Consider the following 22,909-nt stretch of genomic DNA (forward strand, 5'->3'; position numbering starts at 1 on the left):
AACACCTGCAAGTTCCCCTCGAAGCCACTCACATCATCCTGTCTTGAAAATATATCCCTGTTCCTTCAGTGTCAGTGGTCAAGTGGAGTTCAGGTCAGCTATAATCTTCTTGAATGGCAGATCAAAATGGAGGAGCTATCTGGCCCATGTCAACCTATTATTGAGTTCTTAAGGGGTTAAATGCAAGTTGTTATTGGTTGAGACAAACATTGATCAACAAACCTGGAAAATTCTGTTTTTCAAATAGCAGCATCCTAACAAGGCAGAAGGCACTTGATTCAATGTATCATCTTAAAGACAATATTTTAACATTGGAGGATTCCCTCAGCACTGGAGAGAAATTTTAGCATAAATTCAGCGGCTGGAGTTGTGAGAGCACGAGCCGGGGGCAGCAGGGAAGGTAAGGTTTCAGTACAAAAAACTTGCCTTGTGAATAAGCAGAGCGAAGGCTGAGCAGGAGCAAACGCGGACACGGGGACTGCTGGGTCAGTGAATTAATATGTTCGGGCAGTGGCTAAACCTGAAACACTGCACATGTAGTGTCTCCCACCCATCCTCCTCCTCTAACCAAAAAAAAGACTGTGTGGAGATAAGGTGAGCCTTTTTTTTTCCTTTCTCTTTATCTCTTTTGGCAATCCAGAGCAGAGGGGATGGAAGCTAGGGCAGTTGCATGCTCCTCTTGTACGATGTGGGAGGTGAGGGTCACTGCTGGTGTCCCTGCTGACTTCACCTGCAAGAAGTGCACCCAATTCCAGCTCCTCACAGACCACATTAGGGAACTGGAGCTGGAGCTGGATGAACTCAGGATCATTCGGGAGGCTGAGGGGGTGATAGATAAGATTTCTAGGGAGGTTGTCACACCCGAGTTACAGGATAAAGGTAGCTGGGTGACCATCAGAAGAGGGAAAGGGAATAGGCAGACAGTGCAGGGATCCCCTGTGGCCATTCCCCTTAATAATAAGTATACCGCTTTGGATACTGTTGCGGGGTGACGACCTACTGGGGAAAGCCATAGTGGCCAGGTCTCTGGCACTGGGCTCAGAAGGGAATGGGGGAAGAATAGGAGAGTGATACTGATAGGAGATTCAATGGTTAGAGGAACAGACAGGAGATTCTATGATCACGAACGAGACTTCCAGGTGCCAGGGTCAGGGATGTCTTGGATCGAGTCTACAGGATTCTTAAGGGGGAGCAGCAGCAGCAGCGGGAGCGGTGAGAGCGAGGACCAGGGGCGTGCCGGGAGGTAAGTTTCCCAGTTAAAAACTTGCCTTGTGCAATCAGCGGCCTCCATTTTTTGCAGCAGCAGCGGGAGCGGTGACAGCGAGGACCAGGGGCCTGCTGGGAGGTAAGTTCTTCATTTCGGCAGCGGAGCTGAGTGGGAGCGGTCGAATTGCACTCTGGGAAGGTGAGTGAACTGATATATTTGGGCAGTAGCTAAACCAGAGACACTACACGTGTTGTTTCTCCCACCCACTCTCCTCCTCTGACCAAGAAAAGACTCTGATGTGTTGATAAGGTGAGTGTTTATCTTTTTCTTTTTTTTAATAGTGTGCTGGTAAGTAGAGTGATTTGGTACAAATTTTTTTCATTTCATTTATCTCGTATTTGATATTATAGTAGGACTAAGTTAAGCTTAGAAGTAAAAATGGCAAGAGATCCCAGACCCATGTTATGCACCTCTTGCTCAATGTGGGAGCTCAGGGACGCAGCTGATGTCCCTGACTCCTACACATGCAGGGAGTGTGCCCAGCTGCAGCTCTTGTTAGACCGCATGACGGCTCTGGAGCTGCGGATGGACTCACTTTGGAGCATCCACGATGCTGAGGAAGTCGTGGATAGCATGTTCAGCAAATTGGTCACACCGCAGATTAGGATCGCTGAGGGAGAAAGGAAATGGGTGACCAAAAGGCAGACAAAAAGCAAGAAGGCAGTGCAGGTGTCCCCTGCGGTCATCTCCTTCCAAAATAGGTATACCGTTTTGGATACTGTTGGGGGAGACGGCTCACCAGGGGAAGGCAGCAGTAGCCAGTTTCATGGCACCGTGGCTGGCTCTGCTGTACAGAAGGGCGGGAAAAAGAGTGGAAGGGCTGTAGTCATAGGGGATTCGATTGTAAGGGGAATAGATAGGCGGTTCTGTGGTCAAAAACGAGACTCCTGAATGGTATATTGCCTCCCAGGTACACAGGTCAGGGATGTCTCAGATCGACTGCAGGACATTCTGAAGGGGGAGGGTGAACAGCCAGCTGTCGTGGTGCATATAGGCACCAATGATATAGGTAAAAAACGGGATGAGGTCCTACAAGCAGAATTTAGGGAGTTAGGAGCCAAGTTAAAAAATAGGACCTCAGAGGTAGTAATCTCAGGATTGCTATCAGCGCCATGTGCTGGTCAGAGTAGAAATGAAAGAATAGGCAGGATAAATGAGTGGCTTGAGAGATGGTGCAGGAGGGAGGGGTTCAGATTTTTGGGACATTGGGACCAGTTCTGGGGGAGGTGGGACTATTACAAATCGGACGCTCTACACCTGGGCAGGACTGGAACCAATGTCCAAGGGGGTGCTTTTGCTAACGCTGTTGGGGAGGGTTTAAACTAATGTGGCAGGGGGATGGGAACCAAATGAGGTGGTTAGTGGACAGTAATGAGGTAGTAACTAAAGCCTGTAAGGAACTAGATAATGAAGTCAGTGTGACTAAGGGGAAGAGTAGGCAGAAAGCAGATGATGAACGCAGAGGGACAGGTGGTCTGAGGTGCATTTGTTTTAATGCGAGAAGTGTAGTAGCTAAGGCAGATGAACTTAGTGCTTGGATTAGTACCTGGGAGCATGATGTTATTGCTATTACTGAGACTTGGTTGAGGGAAGTGCAAGATTGGCAACTAAATATCCCAGGATATAGATGCTTCAGGCGGGATAGAGAGGGAGGTAAAAGGGGTGGAGGAGTTGCATTACTGGTCAAAGAGGATATCACAACTGTGCTGAAGGAGGGCACTATGGAGAACTCGAGCAGTGAGGCAATATGGGCAGAGCTCAGAAATTGGAAGGGTGCGGTAACAATATTGGGGCTGTACTACAGGCCTCCCAACAGCGAGCGTGAGATAGAGGCACAAATATGTAGACAGATTATGGAAAGATGTAGGAGCAACAGGGTGGTGGTGATGGGAGATTTTAATTTTCCCAACATTGACTAGGATTCACTTAGTGTTAGGGGTTTAGATGGAGCAGAATTTGTAAGGAGCATCCAGGAGGGTTTTCTAGAGCAGTATGTAAATAGTCCAACTCGGGAAGGGGCCATATTGGACCTGGTGTTGGGGAACGAGCCCGGCCAGGTGGTTGAAGTTTCAGTAGGGGATTACTTTGGGAATAGTGATCACAATTCCATAAGTTTTAGAATACTCACAGACAAAGACGAGAGTGGTCCTAAAGGAAGAGTGCTGAATTGAGGGAAGGCCAACTATAGCAAAATTCGGCAGGAGCTGGGGAATATGGATTGGGAGCAGCTGTTTGAGGGTAAATCCACATTTGATATGTGGGAGGCTTTTAAAGAGAGGTTGATTAGAGTGCAGGACAGACATGTCCCTGTGAACATGAGGGATAGAAAGGGCAAGATTAGGGAACCATTGATGACAGGTGAAATTGTGAGACTAGCAAAGAGGGAAAAGGAAGCATGCATAAGGTCTGGGCGACTGAAAACAGACGAAGCTTTGGAAGAATATTGGGAAAGAAGGACCAATCTGAAACGAAGAATTAAGAGGGCTAAAAGGGGTCATGAAATATCTTTAGCAAACAGGGTTAAGGAAAATCCCAAAGCTTTTTATTCATACATAAGGAGCAAGAGGGTAACTAGAGAAAGGGTTGGCCCACTCAAGGTCAAAGGAGGGAAGTTATGTGAGGAGTCAGAGAAAATGAGTGAAATTCTTAATGAGTACTTTGAGTTGATATTCACTGAGGAGAGGGACATGACGGATGTTGAGGTTAGGGATAGATGTTTGATTACTCTAGGTCAAGTCAGCATAAGGAGCGGGGAAGTGTTGGGTATTTTAAAAGGCATTAGGGTGGACAAGTCCCCAGGTCCGGATGGAATCTATCCCAGGTTAATGAGGGAAGCGAGAGAGGAAATAGCTGGGGCCTTAACAGATATCTTTGCAGCATCCTTGAGCACGGGTGAAGTCCTGGAGGACTAGAGATTGCTAATGTTGTCCCCTTGTTTAAGAAGGGTAGCAAGGCTAATCCAGGAAATTACAGACTGGTGAGCCTGACGTCAGTGGTGGGGAAGCTGCTGGAAAAGATACTAAGGGATAGGATCTATTTACATTTGGAAGAAAATGGGCTTATTAGTGATAGGCAGCATGGTTTTGTGCAGGGAAGGTCATGTCTTACCAACTTGATAGAATTCTTTGAGGAAGTGACAAAGTTGATAGATGAGGGAAGGGCTATAGATGTCATATACAGGGACTTTAGTAAGGCATTTGATAAGGTTCCCCATGGTAGGCTGATGGAGAAAGCCCAGGATGGGGTCCAGGATGTACTAGCTAGATGGATAGAGAACTGGCTGGGCAACAGGAGACAGACAGTTGTAGTGGAAGGGAGTTTCTCAAAATGGAGAATTGTGACCAGTGGTGTTCCACAGGGATCCATGTTGGGACCACTGTTGTTTGTGATGTACATAAACGATTTGGAGCAAGGTATAGATGGTCTGATTAGTAAGTTTGCAGATGACACTAAGATTGGTGGAGTAGCAGATAGTGAAGGGGACTGTCAGAGAATGCAGCAGAATATAGATAGATTGGAGAGTTGGGCAGAGAAATGGCAGATGGAGTTCAATCCAGGCAAATGCGAGGTGATGCATTTTGGAAGAACCAATTCAAGAGCAAACTATACGGTAAATGGAAAAGCCCTGGGGAAAATTGATGCACAGAGATCTGGGTGTTCAGGTCCATTGTACCCTGAAGGTGGAAATGCAGGTCGATAGAGGGTCAAGAAAGCATACGGCATGCTTTCATTCATCGGACGGGGTATTGAGTACAAGAGTTGGCAGGTCATGTTACAATTGTATAGGACTTTGGTTCAACCACATTTGGAATACTGCGTACAGTTCTGGTCGCTACATTACCAAAAGGATGTGGATGCTTTGGAGATGGTGCAGAGGAGGTTCACCAGGATGTTGCCTGATATGGAGGGTGCTAGCTATGAAGAGAGGTTGAGTAGATTAGGATTATTTACATTAGAAAGACGGAGGTTGAGGAGGGACCTGATTGAGGCCTACAAAATCATGAAAGGTATAGACAGGGTGAATAGCAAGAAGCTTTTTCCCCAGAGTGGGGACTCAATTACTAGGGGTCACGATTTCAAGGTGAGAGGGGAAAAGTTTAAGGGAGATATGCGTGGAAAGTTCTTTACGCAGAGGGTGGTGGGTGCCTGGAACGCCAGCGGAGGTGGTAGAGGCGGGCACGAGAGCGTCATTTAAGATGTATCTCAACAGATACATGAATGGGCAGGGAGCAGAGGGATACAGATTCTTGGAAAATAGGTGACAGGTTTAGATAGAGGATCTGGATCGGCGCAGGCTTGAAGGACCAAAGGGCCTGTTCCTGTGCTGTAATTTTCTTTGTTCTTTGGGAAGAGTGAGCAACCAGAGTTGTGGTACACATTGGTATCAATGACACAACTAGGAAAAGGGATGAGGACCTGAAAAGTGAATAAAGGGAGTTAGGTTGGTAGCTAAAAGGCAGGACAAGCAGAAGAGTAATCTCAGGATTACTACAGGTGCCACGGGCTAGTGAGGCTAGGAATAGAGAGCGAGTGCAGCTGAACGTGTGGCTGGTGTAGGAGGGAGGGCTTCAGATATGTGGATCATTGGGATACCTTCTGGGGAAGGTGGGATCTGCACCTGAACTAGAGGGGCACCAATATCCTGGGCGGGAGGTGTGTTAGAGCTCTTCAAGAGGGTTTAAACTAGTTTGGCAGAAGCATGGGAACCGGAGCTATGGAACAGAGGATAGGGTAGCTGGTGTACAGGCAGATACAGCATGCAGAGAATCTGAGAGGAAGGACAGACAGTTGATAGGGCAAAGTTGCAATCAGTGTAACGGGTTGAAGTGTGTTTACTTTAACGCAGGTAGTGTCAGGAATAAGGGTGATGAACTTAGAGCGTGGATTAGTTTTTGGAGCTACGATGTTGAGGCCATTACGGAAACTTGGATATCACAGGGGCAGGAATGGTTGTTGGATGTTCTGGGGTTTAGATGTTTCAAAAGAAATAGTGAGGGAGATACAAGAGGTAGGGGAGTGGCATTGCCAATCAGGGATGGTATCACAGCTGCAATAAGGAAAATCGTTGAGGAGGGTTTGTCTACTGAGTCAGTATGGGTGGAAGTCAGAAACAGGAAAGGAGCAGTCACTTTATTGGGAGTTTTCTATAGAACCCCCAATAGCAACAGACACACTGAAGAACAGATTAGGAGGCAGATTTTGGAAAGGTGCAGAAGTAATAGGGTTGTTGTCATGGGTGACTTCAATTTCCCTAATATTGACTGGAACTTCCTAAGCGCAAATAGTTTGGATAGAGCAGATTTTGCCAGATGTATCCAGGAAGGATTTCTGACTCAATATGTAGAAAGGCTGACTAGAGGGGAGGCCATATCGGATATGGTGCTGGCAATGAGCCAGGCCAGGTGTCAGATCTCTTGGTGGGAGAGCATTGCGGTGATAGTGATCACAACTCCCTGATCTTTACTATAGTCATGGAGAGAGATAGGAGCAGACGGTATGGGAAAGTATTTAATTGGGGGAGGGGGAATTACAATGCTATTAGGCAGGAACTGCAGAGCATAAATTGGGAACAGATCTTCTCGGGGAAATGCACGACAGAAATATGGAGGTTGTTTCAGGAGCACTTGCTGCGAGAGTGCTGGATAGGTTTGTCCCACTGAGGCAAGGAAGGGATGGTAAGGTAAAGGAACCTTGGATGACAAGACATGTGGAACATCTAGTCAAGAGGAAGAAGGAAGCTTACTTAAGGCTGAGGAAGCAAGGATCGGACAGGGCTCTACAGGGTTACAAGGTAGCCAGGAAGGAACTGAAGAATGGACTTAGGAGAGCTAGAAAGGGGCATGAAAAAGCCTTGGCAGGTAGGATTAAGGAAAACTCCAAGGTGTTCTGTACTTATGTGAGGAATAAGAGGATGGCCAGAGTGAGGGTATGGCCGGTCAGGGATAGTGGAAGGAACTTGTGCCTGGATTTGGAGGAGGTAGGGGAGGTCCTTAATGAATACTTGGCTTCAGTATTTGCCAGTGAGAGGGACCTTGTTGATTGTGAGGACAACGTGAAACAGGCTGATATGCTCAAATAGGTTGATGTTAGGAAGGAGGATGTGCTAGAAATTTTGGAAAACATGAGGATAGATAAGTCCCCTCGGCCAGATGGGAAATGAGGGAAGAGATTGCTGCGCCTTTGGCGATGATCTTTGCGTCCTCACTGTCCATGGAGTAGTACCAGATGACTAGAGGGTGGCAAATGTTATGCCATTGTTCAAGAAAGGGAATAGGGATAAACCTGGGAATTATAGACCAGTCAGTCTTACTTCTGTGGTGGGCAAATTATTGGAGAGGATTCTGAGAGATAGTATTTATGATTATTTGGAAAAGCATAGTTTGATTAGAAATAGTCAGTACAGCTTTGAGAGAGGCAGGTCATGCCTCACAAGCTTTAATGAATTCTTTGAGGATGTGACAAAACACATTGATGAAGGCAGGGCAGTGGATGTGGTGTATATGGATTTTTAGCAAAGCATTTGATAAAGTTCTCCATGGTAGGCTCATTCAGAAAGTAAGGAGGCATGAAATTCAGGGAAATTTGGCTGTCTGGATACAGAATTGGCTGTCCAATAGAAGACAGAGGGTGGTACTAGATGGAAAGTATTCAGCCTGGAGCTCGGTGACAAGTGGTGTTCCGCGGGGATCTGTTCTGGGACCTCTGCTCTTTGTGATCTTTATAAATGACTTGGGTGAGGAAGTAGAAAGGTGGGTTAGTAAGTTTGCTGATGACACGAAGGAGTTGTGGATAGCATTGAGGGCTGTTGTAGATTGCAATGGGACATTGACAGAATGCACAGCTGAGCAAAGAAGTGGCAGATGGAATACAACCCAGAAAAGTATGACGTGATTCATTTTGGAAGGCTGAATTTGAATGCAGAATACAGGGATAGTGGCAGGATTCTTGGCACTGTGGAGGAACAGAGGGATGTTGGGGTCCACGTCCATAAATCCCTCGAAGTTGCCACCCAAGTTGATAGGGTTGTTAAGAAGGCGTTTGGTGTGTTGGCTTTCATTGGCACGGGGATTGAGTTTAAGAGCCGCGAGGTTACGCTGCAGCTCTATAAAACCCTGGTTATACCACACTTGGAATATTGTGTTCAGTTCTGGTTGCCTCATTATAGAAAGGATGTGGAAGCTTTAGAGAGGGTGCAGTGGAAATTTACCAGGATGCTGCCTGGAATGGAGGGCAGGTCTTATGAGGAAAGGTTGAAGTAGCTAGGGCTTTTCTGATTGGAGCGAAGAAGGATGAGAGGTGACTTGATAGAGGTGTACAAGAAGATGAGAGGCATAGATAGAGTGGATAGCCAGAGACTTTTTCCCAGGCCGGGAATGACTATCACGCGGGGGTCTAATTTTAAGGTGATTGGAAGAAGGTATAGGAGAGATGTCAGAGATAGGTTCTTCACACAGAGAGTGGTGGGTGCATGGAATGCACTGCCAGTGGTGGTAGTAGATACATTAGTGACATTTAAGTGACACTTGGACAGGCACATGGATGATAGTAAACTGAAGGGTATGCAGGTTAGTTTGATCTTAGAGTAGGATAAAATAGGTCAGCACAACATTGTGGGCCAAAGGGCCTGTACTGTGATGTACTGTTCTATGTTCTAAATTAAATGCACAGATGCTCGACTTCATCATTGATTCACTAATGTCCTTCAGGGAAGGAAATCTGTCATTCTTAGCTTGTCTAGCTTACATGCAACTCCAGACCCACTGCAATCTGGTTGACTCTCAACTGCCCTGTGGGCAATAAGGAATAAACAATAAATGCTGGCCTAACCAGCGATGCCCTCATTCCATGAATGAATTAAAAAAAACTTAAGGCTTGAAGCTATTAACTTAGAGACAAAACTGCTGCCACAAGTAATTTGCTGAGTTAGAATTTAACATTATATTCAAGTATACTGCATCACATAAGTGTGGTAAACATGCTGACAACCACATTTTCCATGCAGAAGTCCAAGCTATGTGCTCAACCTCCCACACAACAGCTAAGAAAGGGAAAATAAATTGCAACCATAAGAAATAAGAACATAAACAAAGATTGTGTTACCTATCTCTCAAACCCTTGAAAATCTGGACCAGAGTGTCAGCAATTTCCATTACCACCTCATGATAGTGGTAACTGAATGCCATCTCTATGTCTAGCCCAACAAACTCAGTCAGGTGGCGGTGTGTGTTAGAATCCTCAGCTCGGAACACTGAAGAAAATAAACACAATAAACTTAGTTACTTCATTTTCTAAAATTCAATACCAATTATGGTATAATATCCAATATCAGTAAATAGTTAGTATTACAACATCAACATTACAGTTTTGTATTAAAAATAGGAATTTAAACTCATGCAAAATCGTAACATTAAAAATGGACAGGATGACAAAGATAACAGTACAGTCCATCAGAATCCATTTTAAAATTGGGAATGATTGCATCAGTGCACTTCTAAATTTAAAATAAGCTCAGTTTCAAAGTACTGGGCTATTTCAATAACTTTCATAAAAATCTGTCGTGAAACATCTGTTATTTATATAATGTGAAATGAATAAGATCCTAAATTTCAAAATGGGTGTTCTTCCTATCAATCTGAAAATGCTGAATCAATGGTTAATATTCAAAAAATGGCAGCCATTTTCTGACAGTACAGCAGAATGGTTTTTAAAAATTCAATGCAATCTGGCTAGATTGTAGTGTAGAATGAGCTAAATGGGACAGATTCAATCTCAGTACTGGATGTGGTAGTTCATAAAGGTCCCCTGCTTGCCTTGCTTCATGCTCTCAAACTACATTACTAATTACCTGTCTAATTGAAAAAGATGCCTATGGTCCTTCATGGATTACACTCGCTTACCTTTATTACTTTCAATGCCATTTACAAAGGTGCAGGATCAGTGAAAAAAACTACCAAAATTATACCTCAAATAATTATAGCATTTAAATTACAGGAAGTACAAAACGATGAAAACTTACCGGGTCCAATGCAAAAGACTTTGTCAAAGTCAGCGCAAATACACATTTGCTTGTAGAGCTGTGGTGATTGAGCCAGGTAAGCACTGGTTTTAAAATAGGACACAGTAAATACATTGGCGCCTCCTTCGCTGGCAGCTGCAAGATAATCAGTACTTTTTCAGTTCCCACAATTGATCATTTACATTTCTATAAATGTGAGATCAATATTTTCAGTCCTGAAAATCTCCTTAGGAATTTGCTCTACATTTCATTTGAAAAAGCTTGTCACCTAACATGGACAGAGCTACCTATAGATGTAGTAGTACCTTTGGAATTCAGAGACCACCTACTGTTTTCAATACATGAGATTTTTACACAAACAGGGAGATACTTAAATAACTCACATACCACAAATGTAAATACATTTAACTATATTAAAATAATGAAACAGTTCATAGTTGGTCAGATTAGATAAAGACTTAAGAAATGATTTTTCTGGTGGTAAACAAACATCACTAGCACGTAGAAGTGGGACTGGCATAAATCAAGTTGCATAAGAACAATTCACTTCAATTCTACTTGTATTGCCCTGGTCATGCTGTTCTCGTTTCTCCTGTTATGTTAAATTTTCGAAGAGTTTAAAATAATGTAAATGTGGCACTTCTTACCTTTCCCACAAATTCTTGAGATGATACTATGCTTTAAGAGGTGTATTTTGTCCTGGTTTTTTTTTAGAAAGAAGAAAGGTTGTGACAGCGTTGCCAGGCAGTCTGCTCCAAGGCCAATAGGTAAACAGCTTGTGAGGCCTTGGTTTTTTTTTAAATCTTGGAACAATAGAAGCAGTGTAAATGGGTGGGGGCCAAGCTCTCAGAGAACCAGGACTTCTAGTTTTATTTTTGCTGTAGCAGTTGCTGGAGTATTAAAGCTGCAGTATATCTCTTCCTGCTACACTCTCCCCGAGTTTTCTCTTGATGCTTTTCCTCCTGACTCGAGAATTGCACGTGAGACAATCTATTTTTACTGAAAGATAGTAAGAACTGATATGCTGGAGTCAGAGATAACACTGTGTGGAGCTGGAGGAACACAGCAGGCCAGGTAGCATCAGAGGAGCAGGAAAGTTGACATTTCTCAAGAAGGGTCCCGACCCAAAACATCAACTTTCCTGTTCCTCTGATGATGCCTGGCCTGTGAGTTCCTGCTCCTCTGATGCTGCCTAGCCTGTTGTGTTCCTCCAGCTCCAGACTGTGTTATCTCTATTTTAACTGAATTTGCCTTTTATGGGATGTTACTATATTGGAACAGTTACTGTTTAATAGTTAAATCATCTATTATTCTGTTACATTTTCCAATAGAGTTATTATTCCAATTTCTTCTTTCTTTTGTTGTATTTTAACTGTAGTGTGTAAATAAAGTGTGTTTTGCTTCAAGACTGGTAGTTTGACCAAATTGCATCTGGAACCCAATGCCTGGCACTTGCCTTTAAAATATGAAAAAGTTAAAGTCTAGGCCTCTTCTTAATATATTTTGAGGGGGTTTGGTCTGGTCCATAACATTCTGAAAGACAAAAAGTAATTGCTGAATGTCGGTTTTAAACAGATGAATTGCAGGGGAGATGATGGCCGAGTGGTATTGTCAATGGACTAGTCATCCAGAAAGCCAGACTATTAATCTAAAAGACAAGAAAATAGCATGTGGTGGAAGCAACTGATCGAATTTAAATACAATTAATATCTGGAACCAAATATTAGTCTCAGTAATGGTGACCAAGTCAACCTGCTTCACTAATGCCCTTTAGGGGAAGAAATCTGCCTGCTTTACCCGCTCTGTGCTCCAGACCAACAGCAATATAGCTGATTCTTAACAGCCCTTTGAAATGTCCTTGCAAAACAATCAGTTCAAGGGCAATTCCCATGAAAGAATTAAAACAAAAATCACTGGTTGTGAAGAGATAACAAAGATGCATGTATTTCTGACACTTCTGACAAGTTTCTTCAAAATGTGTTCAGCAGATTTGAGGGGGTGAGCTGTTACTTATTTTTACTTGGCATTGAAGTAATTTTGATCTTTATTTCTGCATTTTGGTTTCTTTAAAACTATTGACATTTTACAAATTTCAACACTTGAGTAATTATTCAAAGAGACCACACTGATAAACAGGGCACTTCTCTTGCGCTCAAGCAGCCTGAAGAGGGATGCAAAGACATGGATACACATGTATGGGGTGTTTTGCATTGATCCAATCTTTTGGATAGGACATGAAACTTTGGCCTTTTCTACTTTACAGATGTAAAGTTCCACTGGCACTACTTTGCAGATGATGATTCAGGAAGTTATACATTGTTTCCCAACCGATATTTATTCCTCAATCAAAAGCACAAGAACAGATTATCTAGTCATTATCATATTGCTGTTCCTGAAAGCTTGTAGTGCAGAAACTGACTGCTAAGTGTCCTCGGTTATAATAGACAGCAAGCTTCAAAGAATGCTTCACTGAATACAAAATGCTTTGAGACATATTGTGTTCATTAAAGATGCTACATAAATGCAAGACTATCTTTTTTCTAAAATAAAGGAGATGGATCATTGGATTTCAAACCACAGTTACTTGGGGATATCCAAGGAACTCTACTCCCTCTTCATTAGACAGCCTTTCCATCTTTAAGCTTTATCTACAATTGGAACTGCCGTAAACTTCAACACCTTTGCTTACTTTCAAGATGCCTCAATAATTATCAATTTATCTGCAATACATTGTTGCATACACTGGGGTATTGATGCTCTTTTTGATAGGCCAATGGACTTTTCCAATGAAAAGCAGCATGAAGCAGAAGTCCTGAGCATAATGCATGATATCTGGAATAGGATCAGACAACAGGGGGCAGTGTTGTATAAGCCAAAAAACACTTAGCAGAACTTAAGTGCAAACTAAACGTAAGCAATAAGTAACTGAAACCAACTGACATGACAAATTTGTTTTGGCAAAGATTTTATGATTTATTCTGGATGAAAAATTATTAATAACATAATATAATGTTATTAAACACTGGTAATGGCTGTGATCGCTATACATTTGGTATGCCAATGAAATGGCTAGGTGGAAATTAAAAAATGCATTTACGCCTCAGTCAGAAATCAAGCCATTGATTCAATAATATGGTCAGGTCTGCTTCAAATGTAGGACTTTTTTGTGTACCTAATTTCTTACAGATTTAGGAAAGTTTTGTTAACTTAAAGTTAGTACTAAATTGAATATTTGGCAAATTATGAATAATTTTTCAGCATTAATAATGGTACAAGTTTATAAAATTAAATACAATGATAGTTACTTTTAATCCTACAGGATTCAAAGTTTTGAGGTCATTTTACTTTTGACATGAACACCATTTTTGTCAATACAGCATTTTGAATTTGCTATTTTCAACTGAAACAGCTTATTATATTGCATACATTGGATAATCGTGATGAACAAATTACACAGAAACCAGCAGCCTTGCTAGAAAGGACCACAACCCATGAATAAATTAAAAAAAGCTAAATATTCAATGTGCATGGTGTCATAATGGTAATGTAAAGTGGATTAGTAAATCAGATGCCCAAACTAATGGTGGATTTAAATTCACTTGATCAAACTGGAATTGAGATCTCGTCTCAGTAATGGTAACCGTGAAACAATCATTAATTGTTTTAAAAGAAAATCCCATCTGGTTGGCAAAACATCCTTTTAAAAGGAAGTCTGTCATTTTTATCTGGTCTGGACCCACAGCAATGTGAGATTCCTAAATTCCCAACAAGCCACTCAGGTCAAAGGTTATTAGGAATGGGCAACGCATACTGGCAAAGTCCAAATTTCTTGAAAGAATAAATAAAAACTATCACAAACCATTCATTGTCAAGAGGACAAGTAAGCAACTTAATTCAGCTAAATCTCAACCATGAACTTGGTGAAAATTTGTGCTGTGCTTTGTTCCTTAAATATGGTGGTGTAACAGGACATCCTAAAACTATCTGATGATAAGCTTTTGAATATTACTTTTGTGAAGGAGTTTGCAATTTCTCGTTTCCTCAATGCAAGATAGCCAACTTATACAATGTAAAAAGTCTTTGAAATGACAGTTTCAATTTTGCAAATTTTTTTATAATTTTTTTCAAAAATACCAGTGGGTGTTATCCAGGATTAAAGCAATTGTAAAAGTTGTATTAGACATTTAGATAGGTTGAAAATCTAGCTAATATGATTTTAGGCTCCTGATAATACTTAGGCAATTCACTAAAACTGGTGAAAATTTTAAAGATATGTGCAACATTGCATAATGTTTAAATTTTCGAACGTTACATCAGCACAATTTTAAAGGTACTTCAAAGTCTACATACATAGGAAATCAGTGCCCAACAAATTTATGTGATGTATCTAGGTGTGGATGAAGAGAGTTAGCATGCTTTCCGTTTTTGGATGCTAGTTTACTTCTCATTTTTAGTTCACACTGCTGCCTATCAGCAATGTGAAAAAGGTAGCCAGTGTGAAAGTTTCTTCTTGTCAGTTCACTGGCTCTCTATTGACAAGTCCTCAGTTGTGTCCCCTTGTGGAACACACGGAAACTGGATCCCTCATGGCCCCAGGCTAAAGCTTCAGACAAACTCAGAGGAGATTTAGCTGCCAGATATGCTCACTAGCATTTGGACGTGCCCTTGTACTCATGAGCCAAACTTGCCTCTTTAGTGAAGCAGTGCTGTAGCACAAGATACTCAAAGAATTCAACAGGTTCTGCATCAGTTGAAAGGCAGATGGCAAGAAAGTGTTTTGTTTTATTCATTCAGGGAACATGGGCATAGCTGGCTGGACCCCAACCCTACTTGTCCTCCAGAAGGGGAACTGTCTTCTTGAACTGTGCAGTCATTTGGTGTAACAACAAAGATTTTGACCCAACGACAGTGAAGGAACAGCTAAATATTTTGAAGTAAGGATTGTCAGTATCTTGGAAGGGAACATGGCTTTGAAAGGTGCTGGCCAAGGAGCCTTGTTGAATTTCTGCAGTGCACTTTGTAGATGGTTTACACAACGCTATATTTTGGTGGTGGACAGAGTGAATGCTTGAGAATATAGAGCTGCTTTGTATCTTGGATGGTATCAAGCTTCTTGTGTATTGTTGGAGCTGCCCTCAACCAGGCAGGTGGGGAGTGTTCCATCATATTCCTGGCTCGTGCTAGGTAGATGGTGGCCATGCTTTGGGGAATTAGGAAGTGAGTTACTTGATATAGGGTTCTTAACCTATGACCTGCTCTTGTAGCTGCAGTATTTATTTGGCTAATGCTGTTTTAGTTTCTGGTCAATGGCAACTCTCTGGATGGTGATGGTAATACTAGGGGGTGATGGTTAGATCTGCACTTTGGCTGACACTTGTGTGACATGAATTTTACTTGTCAGCAACATTCCCACCAAGCTGAATGGCTATATGCGTCACTGCCTCTCCCAAGGATGCGCGCACGGTGATTGGTGTTGAGCACACTCCCTTGAGGAATTCCTGTGGAGATGTTCAAGAGGCTGATCTCCAAAAAACGTGGAGCAGAAGTAAGCCATTCAGCCCATTGAGTTTCTTTCATCTTTCAGTGAAATCATGGCTGATCTGTGGTTCTTCAAATCCACTTTTCAGGCCTTCCCCATAACACTTGTTTCTCTTACGGATTAAAAATCTCTCTCAGCTTTGAATATACTTAATCACCCAGCCTCAACAGCCCTCTGCATAAAGAATTTCACAGATTCACTACCCTCAGAGAAGAAATTCGTCCTCATCTCTGACTGACCTCCGACAATTACAACCATCTACCTTCATGCCAAGTGTGACTTCAACTAGAAGAGTTTTCCCTGATTCCCATACCATTTTATTTTGCTCAGGCTTCTTGCTGCCAAGTGCAGTGAAACGTGGCCTGATATCAAAGGCAGTCACAATGGAGTTCAGCTCTTTAGTCCATGTTTGTAATGTAATAAGGTCAGGAGCTGAGTAGCCCTGTCAGAACCAGAACGGAGTGTCAGTGAGCAGGTTACTAAGCAAGTGCTGCTCAATAGCACTATTTATATTCCCCTTTCATCAATTTACTGATGATGGTGGGCTGACTGATGATAGGGTAGTAATTGAGTGGGTTGAATTTGGTATACCTTTTGTCTGCAGGACATATGTAGGCAATTTTTCATATTGTCCTGATAACAGTGTTGTAACTGTACTGGAACAGCTTGGCTTGAGGTGCAGCAGGTTGGAACAGCTGCAGGATTCCATTCCAGTGAGGAAGAAGGAGTCTAGAAAGGTGATAAGCCAACCATAGCTAACCAGGGAAGTTAAGGATAGTTTGGGTAAGTTTTAAAAGCCAATAAAGACACCAAAGAAAAATGAAGAGGAAGAAAATAAATTTTGAGGGTTAACTTGCAGGTAATATTAAGGCAGATAGCAAGAGTTTCTTTAAATATATAAAAAGGAAGAGAAGAAAAGTGAACATAGGCCCCTTGAGAATGAGGCTTGGGAAATAACAACAGGGAATCCAGGAAATGGCAGAGGAGTTGAATAAATACTTTGCATCAGTCTTCAAGTACAAAACAATAACAGCATTCCAAAATTACTAAATATTCAAGGGGCAAAATGAAGAGAGGAAATAAGTAGAATAACTATCACAAGAGAAATTAATAGGGTTAAAGACTCAAGTCCCCTAGACCTGATTAGAAGCAACCTAGGATATTAAACAAAATAGCTACAGAGATATGGATGCTCTGGTAGTAATCTTCTAGGAATTCTTAGAGGTCCCAGAGGATTGGAAAAATCCCAATGCAACATGTTTATTTAAAAAGGAAGATGACAAAAGACAGGTATCTTTAGACCAGTTAGCTTCATCTAAGTTCTTGGGAAAATGTTGGATTCTATTTTAAAGGATGCAATAGCACAACATTTAGAAACATATAATATGATCAAGCAGAGTCAGCATGGTTTCACGAAGAGGAAATCATGTATGACAAATTTACTAAAATTCTTTGAGGTAACAAGCAGAATAGATAAAGCAGAAAGAGTGGATATAATGTATTTGGATTTTCAGAAGGCATTTGTTAAGGTACCACACATCACATCTTATCTTAATGCAGCCCACAGTATTGAAGATAGTATATTAGCGTTGATAAAGAATCAGCTAACTAATAGAAGACAGAGTTGGGAGAACGGGACATTTTCAAGATGTAATGAGTGGAATGCCACAACAATCAATGCTGGGGCCACAATCTTTTACAAAGGGATGCAGACAGGTTAAGCGAATGGGTGGAAACTTGGCACATAGAATATAATTTGGGAAAATGTGAAGTTACATACTTTGGCAGGAAGAATAGAGGAGTTGAGTATTTTGTAAATGGAGAGAGACTGCCAAAAGTTGCCTATCAGAAGGATTTTGGAGTCACTGTTCGTGAATCACAAAAAGCTCGCATCCAAGTCAGAGAGTAATAGCGGAGGCAAATAGAAAGTTTGTCTTTATTTCAAAGCGAACAGAACATAAAAATAGGGAGGCTTTATTAAAACTATAACAAGCACTATTCAGACCACAGCTGGAATACTGTGAAGTTTTGTGCCCCTTATCCAAGGCACTGTAGGCAGTCCAGAGAAAGTTCACTAGGCTGAGACCACTTTAGGACGGACTGCCGTATGAGGAGAGGTTGTGTAGATTGAGCCTGTACACATTGGAATGTGGTAAAATGAGAGGCAATCTTATTGAAACATGGAAGATGTTTTAGGGGACATGACACGGTGGGTATGGAAAGGTCCTATACCCTTGCAGGGGAGAGCCTGAGACCAGACAGCGTAAGCTCAGAATAAAAGGGGTCAAACATTTAAAACAGAGACAAGGAGAAATTTCTTCTGAGGGTAGTGAATTTTTGAATTGAGGCTGGGTCATTAAGTACATTCTAGAGTGAATAGACAGATTTTTAATCAGTTAAGAGAAATGAAGCATGGGGAAAAGTTACTAAAGTGGAGCTGAGGATTGTCAGATCTGCAAGATCTCATTGAATGACTGAGCAGACGTAATAGCTTCTGCTCTTACTTGTTATGAACTAAAATCCTGTACAACACTAAGGGTAACTGCAGCAATTGCATTACCCATCATTACACTTCCCTGTTAAGCATTGTGAAAATCTATTTGCCCATGTTGCCCAAGCCTGACTGCAGACCTTTATTAAACAATTCTATTCTGAATCTCAGTGTGGTTTTAGAACTGGAGGGATCTGCTACTGATATGATTTACTTTCAGTGTTCCACTTTTGGCAAGACTGATCTCATGTAAAGATGCTATGTTGATTTTCAGCCTATCAAATTCCACGTGGATGCCTTTTTTGTACTGTCACCGGGGAAGATCTAGACACCACAGAAAGGCTGCCTGTCATGATAGACCTGAACATGAAACTCTCAGTAGACAACACAGTATGGTGCTGGAGGAACACAGCAGGCCAGGCAGCATCAGAGGAGTAGGAAAGTTGATGTTTCGGGTCAGGACTCTTCTTCAGAATTTTTGTGGGGGGAGGGTGCGAGCTGGGAAATAAATAGAGGAGGGGTGGGGTTAGGGAAGGTAGGTGGGATGGTGATAGGTGAGTGCAGGTAGGGAGTGGTGGAGATTGGTCAGTGGGATGGGGAGGCAGATAGGTGAGAGAGATGAACAGGTTGTGTCAGGTCAAGGAGGCAGGGCTGAGAGGGAGGCTTGGATATGGGATGAGGCTGGGGGGGCGGGGGGAAGATTTTAAAACTGGTGAATTCCATTTTTAGGCCATTGTGCTGTAGGCTCCTGAGGCGGAATGAGGTGTTGCTCCTCCAGTTTGCAGGTGGTGTCATTGTGACACTGGAGGTGGCCCAGGATGGACATGTCACCCAGGGAGTGGGAGGGGGAGTTGAAGTAGTTGGCAACTGGAAGGTGTTTTCATTTGTCATGTACAGAGCGCAGATGCTGCACAAAATGCTCTCCGAGTCTATGCCGCTTGCAAACTCTCAGTAGAGGTGCTTAGCAAAACTATTGACTTGCTTGCCATGGGCAAAACTCCAGCTGTTGATGCTATGCCAGGACAAGATCTCAAACTCAGAGATCTGGAGCGTGCTAATTCCATCAGCATAACCAACAATTGCCGCACCAGCCTGGCCAACTTCTAGATGGATGACAGCTATAGACTCAAAGATGACCTTCTGCACGGTGAATTAGCCATGAAGTCATGGCCTGTGTGTCCATATTTCTTCTACAAAGACACCTTCAATTGCATATGGAGGTGATGAATATTAACGATGACAACTAGGAGACGATTGCTGATACATATGACAAAAACAAAAACGGTGACCTTTCTTCAGAAAAGGATACTGATAGCTATGACCTGTCGACTGACTGTTCGGAAGTCACTGGAAGAGCTGAGTAGAAAAGAAATGTTCAGCTGTCCAAGGAAAGGGCCCAAAGAAAACAGGGATCAACAAAACACGTCACTCTCAGTCCATTGTCTCTGTCTGTAACAAGTCTGGCAGCAACTGCAAGGTCGAGAGTGAGGCTCCTGAGCCATACCAGGTCATGCTTAACAGAGTTGACCACCACAAAGCACTCCTCTGCCTTCCGAGACAGAGGGTGCCACAGATTAAAGCATGCATAGGGGGAGCTAAGCATATTAAATTTGGTAATGTATGGGGTCAGAAAGTCCGATATTATTATAGGACTTTAGGATATTTACTTGTATCTTGGGATTACATTCCAAAACTGAGAATCTTTTTGTAAAAAGCACTTGCCTCATCCATAAACTACTGACAATGCACGGATATGATATCTCCAGTTAATATTTTTATGATATAGCATGTTTTAAATTTTGTTTTATATAGCATATGCAGCTGAGACATTTATGACCAGATCAAAAAGAAAATAAATGCGTATGTACCTGAGATAATTTTGGGAGTCTGGACTTCAACAAATTCCTTTTTGATTAGCGTTTCCCGGAACAGTTGGCATACACCGGCTTGCAATCGAAAGATAGATTGACTGGTCATCGTCTGCAATATAGTCAATAAATGAACTAAACTTGCTGTATGGGCACTGATTGTAATAGTTGCTGCTGAGATTTTAATAATAAATCCTAGGATTAGTAACATAAACATTTATTTTCATTAACAAGCTAATTTTCTGCCGGCCCTCACATAACCACAATAAATATTTTATCAGAAGTTTTAGAATATTAGTCAGTGTAATAGCTGGTCTGCAAGACTGCCATTTGATAGGATCTTCAAAGTTGTGTGGAATATTTTTGAAAGCAAAAGTAGCTAATGTAACAGTTTCTGTCCATTTAGGAAATGCAGAATCCATTAAGCTACATTATAAAAATTAAAAACCTTGGGTCCAACTGCAATTGTAATAATAAATTAATGTCAGTAGAGTTATGGAAAATTGATCATTTAATTTGTTTGCACATTTTTATGTCGCCATCACTTTCAGACACAAAAGCTAATCACGATGCCCAACGAAGGGGTTAGCTTAAGGTTGTCACGTATTGTATACGGACTAGAATCTTGTCTACCATGACATTTATACAGCATGTGGACTCACTGCTGAAAATACAGCTAAGTGAAAGCTACAGATCTGCAAGGAACTGATTTATTGCTGCGAATAGGTGGAAGAAAAACAGCCTGTGATTGGAGGAGCAGCGAGAAATGTGAAGGTGAGTGGCTTCACATTTTTCCAAAGGTTTCACTTTTTCTCTGCACTTGGAATGCTCTGGCCTGCCTTTGCAGGCTACGACCCTCTATAATAAGATGAGGCTATCAAAATGGCAGAGCCTGGAAGGCATGATTAATAAGTTTGCAGATGATACAAAATTAGAACGTATCGTTGATAGTGAAGGTGGTTATCAAAAATTACAGAGGGATCATGATCAGATGGGGAAGTGGGCTGAGGATCGGCAAATGCTATTCAATACAGATAAGTATGAGGTGTTGCACTTTGGAAAGTCAAACCAAGGTAGGACTTATACAGTAAATGGTAAGGTCCTGAGGAGTGTTGGGGAACAGAAGGGCCTAGGAGTATAAGTACATAGTTTGTTGAAAGTGGTGTCACAGGGGGACAGGGTGGTGAAGGCGGCATTTGCATGCCCGCCTTCATTGGTCGAGGCACAGAGTATAGGAGTTGGGACTGGAACTTCCCAGTTAAACTGGTAAATGTGCAACGATGATTTACGAGGATGTTGCCAGGTGTAGCAGAGGCCTGAGTTATACAGAGAGGCTGGCCAGGACAAGACTTTATTCCTTGGGATGTAGGAGAATGAGGGGTGACCTTATTGAGGTGTATAAAATCATGAAGGCATAGATAGGATGAATACATACAGTCTTTTTCCCAGGGGTGGGGAATTGAAAACTAGAAGGCATAGGTTTAAGGTGAGAGGGGATAGATTTAAGGAGGACCTGAGGGGCGACTTCTTCTTGCAGAGAGTGGTGCATATATGGAATGGGCTGCCAGAGGAAGTGATTGAGGCAGGTACAATAGCAACATTTAAAAAACATCTGGATAGGTACATGAGACAAGGTGCAGAGCTGGATGAACACAGCAGGCCAAGCAGCATCATAGGAGCAGAAAGGGTGACGTTTCGGGCCCAGACCCTTCATCAGAAATGGGGGAGGGGAAGGGGGTTCTGAAATAGGGAGAGAGTGGGAGGCAGATAGAAGATGGACAGAGGAGAGGATAGGTGGAGAGGAAACAAACAGGTCGAAGAGGCAGGGATGGAGCCAGTAAAGGTGAGTGTAGGTGGCGAGTTAGGGAGGGGATAGGTCAGTCCAGGGACGGCGGACAGGTCAAGGGGGCGGGATGAGGTTAGTAGGTAGGAGATGGGGGTGCGGCTTGAGGTGGGAGGAGGGGATAGGTGTGAGGAAGAACAGGTTAGGGAGGTGGGGATGAGCTGGACTGGTTTTGGGATGCGGTAGGGGGAGGGGAGATTTTGAAGCTTGTGAAATCCACATTGATACCATTGGGCTGCAGGGTTCCCAAGCGGAATATGAGTTGCTGTTCCTGCAACCTTCGGGTGGCATCGTTGTGGCACTGCAGGAGGCCCAGGATGGACATGTCATCTGAGGAATGGGAGGGGGAGTTGAAATGGTTCGTGACTGGGAGGTGCAGTTGTTTATTGCGAACCGAGCGTAAGTGTTCTGCAAAGCGGTCCCCGAGCCTCCACTTGGTTTCCCCGATGTAGAGGAGGCCACAACGGGTACAGCGGATGCAGTATACCACATTGGCAGATGTGCAGGTGAACATCTGCTTGATGTGGAAAGTCTTCTTGGGGCCTGGGATGGGGGTGAGGGAGGAGGTATGGGGGCAGGTGTAGCACTTCCTGCGGTTGCAGGGAAAAGTGCCGGGTGTGGTGGGGCTGGAGGGGAGTGTGGAGCGGACAAGGGAGTCACAGAGAGAGTGGTCCCTCCGGAAGGCAGATAAGGGTGGGGAGGGAAAGATGTCTTTGGTGGTGGGGTCGGATTGCAGATGGCGGAAGTGTCGGAGGATGATGCGTTGGATCCGGAGGTTGGTGGGGTGGTACGTGAGGATGAGGGGGATTCTTTTTTGGTTCTTATTGCGTGGACGGGGATAGGTACATGGATGGGAAGAGTTTATAGGGATATGGACCAAATGTG

At 42.9% G+C, this 22,909-nt stretch overlaps 1 protein-coding gene and 1 long non-coding RNA gene across 3 annotated transcripts in view; one reads left to right on the top strand and one right to left on the bottom strand.

Annotated features, from left to right (window-relative positions):
• Positions 1 to 22,909, top strand: part of LOC125483461 — a 60,512-nt gene that overhangs the window by 24,280 nt on the left and 13,323 nt on the right. The window lies entirely within an intron of this gene.
• Positions 1 to 22,909, bottom strand: part of dars1 (aspartyl-tRNA synthetase 1) — a 90,403-nt gene that overhangs the window by 16,653 nt on the left and 50,841 nt on the right. The window contains exons 10-12 of the mRNA XM_048598662.1: positions 20,182 to 20,293; positions 10,284 to 10,418; positions 9,368 to 9,515 (exon numbers count right to left, since the gene is read on the bottom strand). Of these exons, the coding sequence (XP_048454619.1) occupies positions 9,368 to 9,515; positions 10,284 to 10,418; positions 20,182 to 20,293 (395 nt within the window). The remainder of the gene's footprint in view (positions 1 to 9,367; positions 9,516 to 10,283; positions 10,419 to 20,181; positions 20,294 to 22,909) is intronic.

The sequence above is a fragment of the Rhincodon typus genome, chromosome 7 (assembly GCF_021869965.1).
Source record: "Rhincodon typus isolate 14 chromosome 7, sRhiTyp1.1, whole genome shotgun sequence".
In the NCBI taxonomy this organism is placed as follows: domain Eukaryota; kingdom Metazoa; phylum Chordata; class Chondrichthyes; order Orectolobiformes; family Rhincodontidae; genus Rhincodon; species Rhincodon typus.